Source organism: Triticum dicoccoides, chromosome 5A, assembly GCF_002162155.2.
Source record: "Triticum dicoccoides isolate Atlit2015 ecotype Zavitan chromosome 5A, WEW_v2.0, whole genome shotgun sequence".
Classification (NCBI taxonomy): domain Eukaryota; kingdom Viridiplantae; phylum Streptophyta; class Magnoliopsida; order Poales; family Poaceae; genus Triticum; species Triticum dicoccoides.
In genome coordinates, this window is record NC_041388.1 from 464090268 (window position 1) to 464104793 (window position 14526).

Below are 14526 nucleotides of genomic sequence, written 5' to 3' on the forward strand. Positions count from 1 at the left end.
TAAGCACACCCTCTATGTCGGTACCTAGTGTCACACTCAATCTCAAAAGTGTTTACGAAATTCGGCAAAACAGGCAATGAGGCATGACCGCATGAGTTAAGCGGTTCTTAAGTTCAAGAAAAGCTTTATCTTGTGAAGGACCCCATGTAAAAGGCACACCCTTCTTGGAAAGAGCATGTAATGCTGAAGCAATGATGCTGAAGTCCTTAACAAAGTGACAATAAAATCCAGTCAAACCAAGGAAACTACGCACTTGAGTCAAATTGGTTGGCTGTGGCCAAGTTTTAAGGCCTGTTCGGACTCACTCCCACTCCACAGCTCCGCTCCGGAGCGGAGTGGCATGCAACTATAATCTACGGAGTGGCCAGAAGGGCGCTCCGTCCGCTCCGCTCCGTGGCGGGGGAGTGGAGGCTTTCCGAACAGGGTCTTAGTTGCATCAGTTTCGGACTCATCTACTTCAATACCATGGGGAGACACAACAAAGCCCAAGAAAATGAGTTTTCAGTGCAGAATGTGCAATTTTCAAGATTAGCATAAGGTTCCCATTTCTTAGCACTTGAAGAACTTGGTTGGCATGCTTGGGGTGATCATCAATATAATATCAAGATGTCATTAAAGTACACAACCACAAATTTGCCAATGATTTGCCTAAGAACATGATTCATCAAGCGCATGAAAGTATTGGGTGCATTAGACAATCCAAATGGCATAACAACTTAACAAATTATTCATAAAGCCCAAATTTGGTTTTGAAAGCAGTTTTCCATTCATCTCCCACTTGCATATGTATTTGGCGATAACCACTTTTCAAATCAAAGTTGGAGAAGATAGTGGCACCATTAAGTTCATCTAGTATATCATCTAAGCAAGGTATGGGGTGTCTATAGCGAACGATGGTGTTATTAGTAGCACGGCAATCAACACACATTTCGCCAAGTTCCACCTTTCTTTGGCAGCATGATAACGGGAACGCCACAAGGGCTCAAGCTACCGTGAACTTTCTCATTGTCAAGTAGCTCTTGTACACGCCGTTGTATTTCCTTGGTCTCTTTGGGGTTGACTTGGTATTAAGTCAATCCGGTGCTTGATGCCGCATAGTGGAGGAAGTCCCGGTGGTGTGCCTGGAGGGAAACTCAAATTCCGCCAAAACATGCGACATGGAGCTGGGAAGAGCTTGTGAGGTATTAGTCAAAATGACTTCATCTTTGTAGAAGAGCACAAAGTGAAGCTTGGACGGGTTCTCACGCACTTCCCTCAAATCAGATTTGGTGGCTACGAAGACAATGTCCTTCTTGACACTCATCATGGACACACTCATTTTTGGCTTGTGGCGCTCACTCTCCGTTTGATCTCTTACTAGACTCACCATGATCACCCAAAGGTCTTGGCGATGCTTGTGTCTTTTCGGCGATGAATTGGTTTGGGGCGGACCACATATTCCTTTTTCTTCCACTTGTAGCTATGGTGATTGGTGCGTCCATTGTGGATGACGCCACAGTCAAATTGCCACGGGAGTCCCAAGAGAAGGTGCCAAACGGTCATGGACGTCGATCTTGAATGGTACTTCAACAATGTGCTCGACGGTGCTAGTGCCGATGTCACTAAGCCATTGGAACTTGTAGGGTCGAGGATGGCACTTGTACTTGAGGTGCAACTCGGAGCAAAGTTTTTCACTAGCCAAGTTGTAACAACTAACAACTACCACCATCAATGATCATTTTGATCGATCTTCCATTGATTCCGACTCTTTTGTCAAAAAGGTAGCATCGTTGGTCGGCATTATCTTGTTGTTGAACAATCAAGATCATGAAGAGACAACAAGAGCGGGGCTCGCATCATTGTCACAAAGGACTTGATCATCTTCTTGATTTACGTGCTAATGACGAGCAACGTGTTGCGAAGATTCCATTTCTCCTTCACTCATAGATTTATACTCTCCATCTTCATTGATCACCATAGTGTGTTTGGAGGGGCACGTGAATGACTTGTGGCCGTGGCCCTTGCATGTGAAGTACTCAATCTTGCTTGTGTTGTCGGTTGAGTCCCTTGAGTCATTTGCACTTGGTGAAGCTTTAGGCTTGGAGGATCTTGGAGGTAGATGGCTTAATGTAGTCGCCAGTGCCTTGGAGCTTGAAGGACCACCACTAGAGGGTGTAGCCCATGGGTATGGCACCACACTTTAGGTAGCTTGATGATTGGCAGTAAAGTTCATTGAAGGGCAGGAGGAGTGCTTGGAGTACTTGATGTCATCGTGGACTTATCGCTCTGCCTTCATTGCTTGGTGAACCAATTCGAGCAAGTTGCTGTAGGGTTGAAAATCCGCAGTTCTCTTGATGGGATGGTGTCCATTGAGGAAACGCACCATCGTTTGCTCATTGGGTTCCTTGACATTAGCTTGGATCATTGCAATCTCCTTGTAGTACTCTTCGACGGTCTTGGTCCCTTGCTTGAGAACTTGGAGCTTCTTGAAGAGGATGCGAGTATAGTGTGTGGGCACGAATCTCGCTCTCATGACTTGCTTCATTGCATTCCAAGTGTCAATGGGGGTTTCTCTTTGTTCTTGGCGAAGGTCTTGAACTTGTTCCCACCATAGGAGTGCATACTCGTCGAACTTGAGGGAGGCTATGGCAATCTTCTTTGTCTCGTTGAAGTTGTGGACTTGGAAGATCTTGCCCACCTTAAGGGCCCAAGAGATGTCGTCTTCGGGGTCGATGCCTCCGAAGAACTTAGGCATTGTGAACTTTAGTTTGCCAAAGTGATCTTTGCCTTCTTGAAGGTTGCAAGGCTGATGTTGTTTGCATTCTTCTCCTTCTTGAAGGTTGCGAGGATATAAGAAGTCCTGGTTGCCTGCATGATACACTTTGTCTGTGCGATTGCGATCAGCTTGCAACTTCATGCGATTTTGCGTTCAGTCAAGTGTTGACGTAGGAGGGTGTGTGCGCTGCTCTTTGTTGTAGTGTTCCTTCCAAAGATGCAACACTAGATGCCGAGGAGGGGGGGGGGTGCATAGCTCCAAATTTACAATTGCCGCCATAAAGGGCACAAAAGGGAATCAACTGAGAGCGGTGGGAAAAGATGCATTGTACCAAAACTCAATAGGGGGGAGCCAAGTGCGCAATTTTTTTAGCTAAGTCACGCACTACGCAACGGAAAGACATATCGAGCCATTGGTTAATCCTAGGTCAGCCCATCTGTTTGCGGGTGGAGTGCCGTTGAGTAGAGAAGCTATGTGAGCGTCATAGAGATCTTTCCAGACACAGCTGGTGAACACCTTGTCATGACCGGTAACGATTGATTGGCTCATTCCATGTAGATTGACAACATTGTCTAAGAACACTACCGAAACTTTGGTAGCAGTGGGTGGATGGCAAAGCGATACAAAATGAGCGTACTTTGAATAGCAATCGACCTTGGCGAGAATGATGTTGTAGCCTTCAGACAATGGAGCCCCTCGACGAAGTCCATGCTGATGTCTTGCCACACAACTTTGGCTATGGGCAGCGGCTAAAGAAGGCCAACCGACTTTTGAGTTGTTGTGCCTGGCGTGTTGGCATATTGCACATTGTTGAACGTGGATTTCCACTTGTCATTTCATGTTGGACTAATTAAAAACATTCTTCAGATGCTGATAGGGGCAACCATGCTTGAGTGATCTCCAACCACATTGGAACGAAAAGAGTGGATCCATTTGATTTGGAGTGCCGAATTCTCCCCAATCCATAGCTGGTTGTGTTGATAGATCTTGCGCGGTTTGAAACCATGGTCTTCAGACAATTGCAAGGTGGGTGGCTGGGTCAATAGCATAGGAATTCAGTACCTCTTGAAGCCACAAAGGGCAACATTCAGAAATGGCTTGCAGACATAAAAAGGTGGCCAGTGTGGGACAAACCATCCGCAACATGATTTTCCTTTCACTTGCGGTAAATAATTTTAAACTGGAATCCCATGAGCCTCGTCATGGCCATGTCCTAAAGATCAGAAAGGAGAGTTTGTTCCTCCAAATAGCTGAGGCTGTGGTGGTCAGTGCGAATCACGAACTCAGCTTGCTGAAGATAGGGCCGCCACTTCTTGACGGCAAGGAGGAACTCCTTGTAAATTGACGGGTGTTGGCGCTGGGCTCAACACCTTGCTAGGAAAGCAATCGGATGATGCTTTTGGATAAAGACCAATCCAGCGCCAGTGTCGTGCATTTGTTTCCACAATGAACTGCTACTGGAAGTACGAGAGGGTGAGGATGGGGAACTGGCCATCGCTGTTTTGAGCTGATTGAAGGCAGATTGAGCAAGGTATGTCCAAGTTCTTGTGGAGCGAAGTGAGGGAGGGGCTTGGTGATGAGATCGTAGTGCCTCATGAAGTTGTGGCAATACTTTTTCTTACACCCATGCTGACATCATCAACATTAGTCGCCAACTTTGAAAAGTCAATATGATTTATTACATAAACCATTAATCCGTTTAGTGATCCGTCTTAATTGTAGGGTCCGTATTACAAGATCTCATGTTGTTTTTTATATTTGAGGTTTTTTGCCGTCATTGCTAGTTGATAGGTTATAGTACCGTGGTTGCCATATTATAGGCGAACAATCAAGAACACCAAAATGTTGGTTGGATAAGTTACACGAATCGATGTTACAAATATAGGACAATATATAACTTAACTGCGCGATTAATCCTTGCTCAAGGCATTTCGATATGAATAAGCCCTATTCAATCCAATTAAACGGGATATTTATGATTAACTTTAGCCCCATGGGGTAGACAGCCAAAAAAATTGGGCACTTGGCCCCTAGGGTTGGGGGATTGGGGCGTGCTCCTTGCCTTCCCCTCGTATTTCCTTGGCCACCAGCCAGTTCCTCTACTATGGAAAGGCCGACTAGGAGCCGTGGGGGTGGCCGTCGGGGAGCAACGAGCCTTCAAATCGGCTGCGGCGACCTGTGAGATGGCAGTGGCCACGAGCGAGCGGGTGATGGGCAAGAGCAATGACAAGAAGGCTAGCAAAGGGCAGCAACGTACAAGGAGCAGCGGCTGGTCAGCAGAAAGCTGGCGGCAGCGAAATGCCCATCCTGGGGAAGCCAGCTTTGAGGTGGTCCAACACGGACTTGAGGCAAAGCAGCATGGGGGAGCAGCTGGAGCGACAACTTAAGGGGGCTTTGTACATGGCGGAATGAAGCGAATTGTGAGATTGGAGTAGCAGTAAATCGGGTCAAGGCGGTGGAAAGTGACAAATCGGCCAAGAGATTGATTTCGAGAGACCGAGAACTTCGATCAAGAGAGGAGAGGAGAACAAGACCGAGAACTTTGATTGAAAAGCGGGGGATGAGTTGCGGCATCCGGTGGGAAGAAAATAAAATTAAAAGTTTAAAACCCTAAACTTGGGGTTCTAAAACCATGTTAGGAAATATTTGACTTGTATTCCCATGGGGCCGTAGGCCAGTATATATACACGTACAGGTGCAGCAAACATCCTGAAAGCCCCTTATACAATGGGGAAAATACAAAGGCTCTACGACGCTTTAATATAACTCTAACAATGATTAAGTATATGTTGTTGCATCAGACAGATAACACTTGTAAGAGTCTGTCGTATCTGGTTGGACTTTTTTAGCACTGTGCTCGAGTTGGTTTCGAGATTGTATGGGTTTCAGCTCTAGTCTACCCCAACTTGTCTGGGACTAAAGGCTTAGTTGTTATTGTTTTTGTTGTTATAGAGAGCCAGCCGATTAAATGGCCAATATGTGTACCACTAGTTGCGCCATTCTGATGATCGAATTCTTTTATATTGTTATCATTACTTTCTATTGAAGCTGTGAGTATGGAAATCTTAACATTGTTTCACTTTGTTTTCTAGCCCCAGAGATGGTGGATAAATCAGTTGATGCCATGATGGCTAGGCTTCGTGGTTTTTATGTACAAGCAAGAGAACTCTCTGAGAGTGAAGTCAGGTAACATTTGAAACTTCTAGTCAGCGAGGTATTTTCTTCATGCAAAAAAAATAAAAATTAGTCAGTTGAGGATCTCCATGTTAAATTAAGGTTCCAAAAATAAATAGTTGGAAGGCATCCATTTCTTAACTTCAAAGTGCCGCATTGCCCATTTTCATCGCTTGTTTAAGTTTGAACTTTGGGAAGTCTGTTTTATGTGGGTTAGTTTGGATGACTGTAGTACTAGATTATCTATTGAAGTACTTCCCAACTATAAAATGCAAGTGACTTGTCTGCAATATTGTGAGGACATGCTGTTCAGTTGACTTATGCAATGTTGTTGAAACCACCTATATTAAAATATGCAATTCAGTTGACTTATGCCTTCTGTGTGAGGTGAAGAGTGCTTAATCAGGGTGTTAGGTATGCGGAATTTGAATTGGTAGACTTAAATACTCTTTTGTTTTATCAAGTTCTGCACAATATAGCCAAACCCCTTTTATTTGTTAGGAAGTATTAGTATTGGTCTAGGAGTCATTATTAGGCTAATTGTCCTTCCTTATACCCCCAAGTCTTGTGTAATACCCCTCCCCCTCCCCCCCTTGGGCCTTGCAATACAATCAAGTTGCTTCCATAACATTATTTAGAAAATGGAAGCTTTTTGTAACATCTATGTAGTCTCGGGCACAATATAAGTTGTCGCTCTATTTTAATGCTCATGGAGACAGAATATATAAAGCTTCGCTCAAACTCCAGGCGTTTCTGTAACATCTATGTAGTCTTAGGCACAATATAAATTGTCGCTCTATTTTGAATACTGCTGGATATCAAGTCGAGGCAAATTATACAAAGTTTCACCCAAACTTCAGGCATTTTCAATTAGAATGCGACTAGGGGTCGATGCCCTCGCGATGGACATGAAGCGCGACGCCCAAGTGGCCCAGCTGCGCCATGGTCACGTGGACTGTGCCTCATGAAGTAACGGATGACAATGCAATCCATGGCGTCCATCGTGTCGCACACAATGACTATAATTCGAATGTTTGGCAAATATATTCTTGTTTTAATTAATACCATCCTAGTTAGGAACAGAATGTTTTACCATGGAGCCAACTCAGGACATCATAACGTTTCATTTCACTTGAATGTTTTACCTTGGAGCAAAATGTGAGCATAATCCGAGTACCCCTGAACCAAGCTCTTTGAGTCGATTTTTGAATCGGCTCCCTTCACCTAGCTTCCCCTCCACACCACTGTCTTTGTCCCCTCGTCCTCTTGCTGCGCTATGCGCTTCTCGCGTCTCAGTCTCACTTGCCCCTTCTCTGACAATTTTTTTCTCTCCTCCATGCGTGTCTATCTCGTGCTTCCCCTCCCTGTACTGGATCGTTCTCTCGGGCGCTCAAATTTTGCTGCAAGTAGACGATCTTGCGGGAGATGCTACCTCGGGGGCGGGTTGGAAAAGGATGATCTAGGCTGGCAGAGCGAGTTGGCCATGCGTGGACTTGTGGCTACGGAATGATGAGTGTCAATAAGATCTGTGCCACATATGAGTTGGGGGCTATGAAAATGAAGAATGACGGTTTGGGGTGTCAAGACCGCTCCCGGGAGCAGTTAAGAATTTGAGCAGCAGCAACATCTGCAAGAAACATGCTCTTTTTTTTCCCGCAAAAAAAAGTTGCACAGTCCAAAGGGGACAAACATATATTATATGAAGGTGCAGGTAGGAGATTGATCAAGAGGAGAACGATCTGAAGAAATCGATCAAGAGGGAGGAGACCGAACGAAAAAAAAGTATCTAAACCTGGGCTCATGATACCATGTTATGCGTTTATTGTGGCTAGTCCGGTTAACACAGTGGCGATTCGGAGCAGGGATGGGGTGGATGGAAAGGGTGTGCATGTCCTTCTCCATCATTATGGGGGTCCTAAACTAAACTTTCCAGTGCAATCAATGACTACTTTGCTTGAATTGTGTAGGGGTATGACATGGATCACAAGTTGGATCTTCATTTTCTCCACATTTCCATGCCTGCTCGTTGCTACGTGTATACCTTATTATTTGAAAACTGCATCATTCAGCAGTGATCAATTAATTCATAATCCTTCATACTGCAGTGCTTCATCTGCTTTGGTTGGACTATTAGATGGTTTGTTGCAATCTGGAGTTTCAGCTGCACCAAGAAAAAAGATAGGTAAGCACTAGAATTAAGACTTTGCAAGTTAAGTTCAGAGGTTTTAAATGTGAAACACAAAATACCATAGACGCTTTCTACATCGCAGAAATCAGTGAACAGAAAAAGAAGAGGATGAAGTCTGATACAGATACAACACGATTTTCCTCTGCATCTATGAGGAGCCAACTTGACCAAGCTGCAAACCTTAAAGGAGAGCAGGTTTCATTTCCAGCTGAATTTCGAAATATCAGTTAGTCTTTGTATTTCATGTACTTGTGGGTACATGGTACTTCGATGGCAAAGCTTTTTTCTTTCCATGTTAGAGAGGATATGAACCTTACTATATTCTTATATAGTTTCATGGGATTGCTTGCACTTGTTGAAGGTGCCAATTTTTCAGCAGTGTCAACATCCAAAATGTCCAGCATGACAGTCCGGTTGTTGAATTTGGATTTGTTCTTACAATCTTTTGCATAATTTATGCCTTTTTTAATATTCACGAGTGCTTTTAGGGGATTTGTCATTGTCGATTTCCAAAGATTTATAATTTCTATTACGTAAAAATATTTATTTAAAATTCGTAAAGGCCTCCTTTCCCCGAATGAAGTCATGCACGTTTTTTGTTTTTGGAGTTTCGAGTCGACAACTAATTTAACTGCATTGACAACTAATCATATTTGCGCACACGTTACATTTAATTCTATCTTGGTGGTTGTTTGGATAACTAGCATTTGGAACAAGTTTTAGCAAAATCAGTTTTAAGAGGATTTTTAGGGAAAAAAACAGTTTAAGTTGTTGGTTTGTAGAGTGCTTTGTTTGGGCTTAAAAACTTCAAATATGGTACTAGTTTGGGTGAGACTAGTATTGAATGGATTTTCATCTCACAACCGAATGTCCACGAGCTCCTACTCGGCCTCCTGTTCCCCGAGGTCGTGCTCGGCCTCCTGTTCCCGAGCTCGTACTTGGCCTCCTGTTCCTGAGCTCATACTCGGCCTCCTGTTCCACGAGCTCGTACTTAGCCTTCTGTTCTTTGAAGCTCATATTCGGCCTCCTATTCTATACATCATCTTCTTTTTAGAAGCTTTGATGCACGTACTTGATCTCCTGTTCCACGAGCTGCAGCGTTGATGGTGTGGTCACCAAAGGGCATAGGTCTGGTCGATGAGCCTACATCACCTCGCCGTCACAGGAGCCGGCCTTGATTATCGGCGCCACGGCAGATGTCGTGGAAGGGTTGTGTGCTGGTGAGAAGCTTGAGAAGCAGCACGCTGAGGCTGTACGCGTCGATGTCCCTCTTCTTGGTGAGCACGCCGAAGCCCAGCACAACATGTGGCAGGCGGACGACCGCTGAGAACCCAGCATGCGTGGAGCCGAAGTCTTAGAGCCTTGGCGCCCATGGCCGCGTTGAGCAACACGTTGGAAGCCTTGACGTCGTCGTTCACCACCTGGGCAGAGACGCTCGGTGCTCGGGTGCACCTTGATGACCGCAGTTCTGAAGCCACCCTAGCCGACCATGGCCGATGTGAATCCCGCCTCATGGCCTCCATCTGCGCCCGCGACTGCTGCATGGCGTCCTTGCCGCCAAAGCCAGGCTGCTGGACAATGGCGTCGTCGTCACCTCAGCCAGGAAGCCAGTTTTTGCAAAAAAAAAAATGACTATTTGTCAATTCTCCAAAAACGCAGAATTATGCGTACATGCAAAACTGATTTTAGTAATCCATGGATTGGTTACGTTGTGCAAATAGAGTTTACGTCAAAATCGGCTTAAATGGGTTGCCTACAAACACGGCATCCAAAGCATATGTGCCTTTGTATTTTCTTGTTTACCTACACGGACATAATAGGTACGATACAAAGAAACACAATCAGTTCTAATTCTGGTCTTCTGGATAATGGACTTCCTTTATTTATTTCTCAGTTTCTGTTGATTTAATCATTGCTGTTATAATTGTAGACCTCTAGATAGACATGAAGGACAAACGTGCAAGTTATAGCATTAATCTATAATACCATGATACCTTGTTAACTTTGATTGTTTTGTTTAAAACTATGTATGCTTACTTATGTGCTTGTCTAACAGATTTTCACCCACATATGATCGTATTATCAAATAATTAAGGTGCATATGTTTTCAGTGTCTTTAGTCTAAATAAAGTGCACCAAATTTAATTTTGCTTCTAGTAATATCATGGCTCGCTTGTTCAGTAATAAGTGATGGATTCAGCAGACACTATGCATGTGTATGAGTTAAAAAGTGCTGACCACTCATCCTTGCTAGGATTTTGTGTTGCACCTCTTGTTCTGGGTCATCGATAGACTTAAATGTAAATATATTTCTTACTGTCCAGGAAGACAATAAAAACACATTTGATTGACGAAAATTTGGATTGATAAAGAAGACTATTTCAACTGGAAAATAGCCATAGGTCTGCGATTCCCAGATAGTTTTTGTTATTCGAAATAATGGCTTATGTGGCCCAGGCTTGTACTGAGATTACTTTCCTACTTATACTTGATTGTATTTTGCTGGACTGGAGTTATTGAACTGCACAATTCTTGAACTTGGATCATATTCTAGCAATTGTATTCCTTAAGCCCTCTGTATTATAAAAACATAACCTGTTTGTAGAAAAGCAATACGGTGAAACGGCTGTGGTGGGTTTCTGTTCGACGCGAATTGCTTGGTACAATGGCTTCATGCAATACTGTCCATTATGCAACCAGGTTTCTAGCAGTGCAGAATATGGACTTTAGCAAATGAAATACTAGTGTATTAGATCCAGTTATTCAAACAAACAATGGTTTCAATTTTTCTGTAAAAATGGACATACATTACTCAGCAACGGTAGCTTCATGGTGTGGTAAATCAAAGTTTATTAGCATGCTTAAGAAAGAACATGAAGTGACAAACGGAGCATTACTGTTCGCTCTTGTTGGTACGTTTAGGTTGTAAATTTGTGACATTGTTGCGTCGTAAAATACTAAGTTATTTAATTCACCATAGTATAGCACATACTTCTACATACACATTCATATAGCAGGTTGATCATTAGAGATTGCAAAGAAATACTTCAAACGGGAGTTATTGAATAAAATAGTTAGAAGCTGCACTCTCATACCAAGGTCCATGGAAGATTTGGTATATGTTGGTGATATTACATCAGTTAGTCATCAAACCGTTGTACTGACAACATCTATATGAATTATTTAACCATACTCTGTTTTTTCTCGCACATGTTAATACAACTCCGTAGAAAAATCTTTTAATGAGTACTTCTACTCAAGGTTTTTTAAGAGCTAGGCGCTGAGTGAGTGTTTTGCCTCCGCCTTGCCCTTTTCTGACCAAAGCGGAGCGGAGCTTAAGCACAATTAGGTGGATGTTAAGCGCTAGGCATTAATCTTAAGCGCGCGCCTAGTTTTTCAGTGCTTGTAATTGTAGTGGACGATTATGCTTGAGTTTGAGAACTTAGCTCTTCATTTATTGTTCACGTTAGTCCTTCACATATTTGTGTAGTTATTTAATGTTGGACATTTGTGCTCTGTCATTTCAGGTTGCAGCTAGGGTAAAATCGGATGATGAAAAAGACGAGTGGTTTGTGGTGAAGGTCATACATTTCGATAAGGAAACAAAAGAGTATGTATATGTTTTATTTCCTTCTGTCTATTCTGCAAATTATTTTTTGTGATATAATAGCTGCTATGCAGAAAATAGCTTATGTTGAATTGAGTGAGTGTTAGGCAATACTAGTTAATTGTTGTTGGGGCTGTCTTATTAGTTACTGTTACTTGAAGAGGAGTCCTGATGCCGTGAACCTTTTTATTTTTTTAAATACCGAGGTAGACAAAACACCAATAAATAACAAGTCGAAGGTTTTAAATTACTGGGGCACAATTCCACAATTGAATACAAACAGGGGAACAAACAGAGTAGTTGATGCATTGTCCAGAATACAATGTAAAATACACACTTCGATAGCCTGCTCTGCTAAACCTGCTTGGTTTCTGAAGTTGTGACCAGTTACAAAAATGATCTCAAGTGAAGGACCTACTAGTGCAATTAACTACTACTCCTCGTACTGTTCTTAATTACACTTTACAGCAAGGTGTACTCAGGTACAAAAACAGAATTGTTATCGGAACAGACACACCTCTCAGAACTAAACCAGTGTCTGCCGCCTGTGGGTGCCACCTGACCTTCCGGGAGGGCGTCGGGGGCTACCCTTCCTCTCGCCTCGTTGTGTACCGGGGGAAACCCTTGGCAGCAGCGTCGTCATCGTCGCGATCCTTCTTGGAGGTGTTGATAGGTGCCGGCGCTTCGGAGTCTTGGTGGAAGATCCCGGTGGGGGCAACGATCGCGAGGCTTCTTCGTTCTTGTTGATCCGCCGTTGTCGGCATTTGTTTCTTTTGCTCTTTCTCTGTCTTTTCTTTTGGGCGTGACTGTGCTGCTTCCGCCCCAGCACCTATCCCTGTATGGTTCGGTTGGTTGCTTTGTATACAAAGCGGGGGGAAACCCTTTTTCAGCAAACCAGTGTCTGCTTTGCATAATTCTGAGCTTGTGGCCATTCTGTATCCCAGGCCTAATAATACAGTTCAAAAAAGCGCTAGGCGTTAATTGTGCGTTTTGCCACCGCCTTGCACTTTTCTGACCAAAGCGCATGCTTATGCGCAATTATGCGCGGATTAAGCGCAGTTATGCGCCTTTGCTATCGCCTAGAGCCTAGGCGCACTTAAGCGCTCGCTTAGGCACGCCTTTTTTAACTATGCCTAAAATATAAAGGCACCACAGGGTGGCCAATAGACTAGACGGTAGGCTAGGCAAGAGATCATGAGGGGATGGTCCGGACACCCGTGGCAGGGGTGGTCGAACCGGCCGTGGTGGGTGGTTGGAGATGCTGTCTGATGGCCCTGTTGGGCTTGTTGCGGACTGTACTATGATGATTTAGCGCATGGGGAGGAGCGTCCATAGTCATGCTCTGAGGATGTAACCATGCCAGTGAACCTCGTTAATAAACCTTTGTGTGATTGCTTGTCCTTGTATGATCGACGTGCGCCTTGGATTATTTGATTGGGGCCATTAAAGCTATTGACAATATACGACGAGGTTTTCTATGGAGAGGAAGGATGCTAAGAGTGGGCATTGTCTGGTCGCTTGGACTAGGTCCTGTCGCCCTCTTGAGCTTGGAGGTTTTGGTATCTCTACTCTTTAGTACCTGGGTTGGGCCCTCAGTATGATAAGTCTTGTTACAAAAAAACGGACCTCTGCAAGCTGTGGTCGGCCTTCCTCATTCATGTTGCTCAATCTGTGCGAGCTTTTTTTTTCTATGCGGTAGTTTCCGAGGTCGAAAGTGGAGAACAACACTTCTCGATGGATAGATGGATACACAGGCAAAGAATGCTGACTTGCTCCACATTTGTTTCCTCATGCAACTTCTTTATTTGATCCATGCCTGGAAGTTCAGCCTCAAAAGAAGTCACGAGACATGCATGGACGACTCAAAGCATCGGCTACTCGATTGGTTGCTCCCGATTTATGCACAATGAGATAGTTAAACCTCTCAAGATATGTTGCCCATCTTGCTAGCATGCAACCAAATGCTTTTGATTTCTAAAATGCTTAACGGATTGATGGTTAGTGTAAACGATGAACTGTTTCCACAATAAATAGACTTTCTAAGTTCTTAAAGCTCTAAAAATAGCATAAAATTCTTGCTGATAAGTACTACATTTTTTCTGAAAACACACTTCATTTTATTGAAAATGTAGAGGAGTGCAACAAGCAAGCCTACTGGGTGACAAAAATACAAACAAGAGTCTGAGGGGCTGTTTGGTTCTAATTCTAACAATGCCACACTTAGCCACACATTTTTTCCAAACTTGCCTAAGGTTAGTTGAATAAAGTTGGAGCCACAAGTTGGCAAGCTTAAGGGAATCTTGCGACACTATGAGTATGGGATGTGGGGCCCTAGTGTGGCAAGAAACACCATGCCTAACAGCCTAAGGTGTGGCATGAACCAAACACCCACCTAAGTTGGTTAAATTTGTCTAACCTTAGGTGTGACAACTTGAGGCAACCTTAGTCTGAAACCAAACAATCCCTAAAACAACACTAGAACACACTCATGGGATATCCCAGTTTCCAGATGTGGAAATAATTGACCCTTGTAGAGTACAATGTGGGATGAGACTTGGAGTACAAGACAAGTCGTAGCATGTTTAAATTATTCTACTCTTATCTCCTTATCTCTACACAATTATACTTCTAACACCTGACAGCAATGCCCTAAGGCCATTGGCCCCAGCTTTCGCCTAAAGCCTCACTTTCTCTTTGATCCTGGCCACCACAGAGGAGGTGCTTGGCCTGGCATGCTAAAAAATGCACTCGTTGCGTTGCTTCCATATCAACCAGCAAGTGAGCAGCGTTATGGAGGCGAAA

The 14526-nt window shown here is 43.8% G+C and overlaps 1 protein-coding gene across 4 annotated transcripts in view; it reads left to right on the forward strand.

The window, feature by feature from the left end:
- The window catches only part of LOC119302293 (SAGA-associated factor 29 homolog A-like), a 51629-nt gene that overhangs the window by 2981 nt on the left and 34122 nt on the right, over positions 1 to 14526 (forward strand). For all 4 annotated transcript variants that reach the window (XR_005147446.1, XM_037579329.1, XM_037579330.1 and 1 more), the window contains exons 2-5: positions 5848 to 5941; positions 8035 to 8111; positions 8200 to 8312; positions 11645 to 11727. Coding sequence is in view for 3 of the 4 variants with exons in the window: in XM_037579329.1 (XP_037435226.1) it covers positions 5848 to 5941; positions 8035 to 8111; positions 8200 to 8312; positions 11645 to 11727 (367 nt within the window). In the remaining variant the exon portion in view is untranslated. The remainder of the gene's footprint in view (positions 1 to 5847; positions 5942 to 8034; positions 8112 to 8199; positions 8313 to 11644; positions 11728 to 14526) is intronic.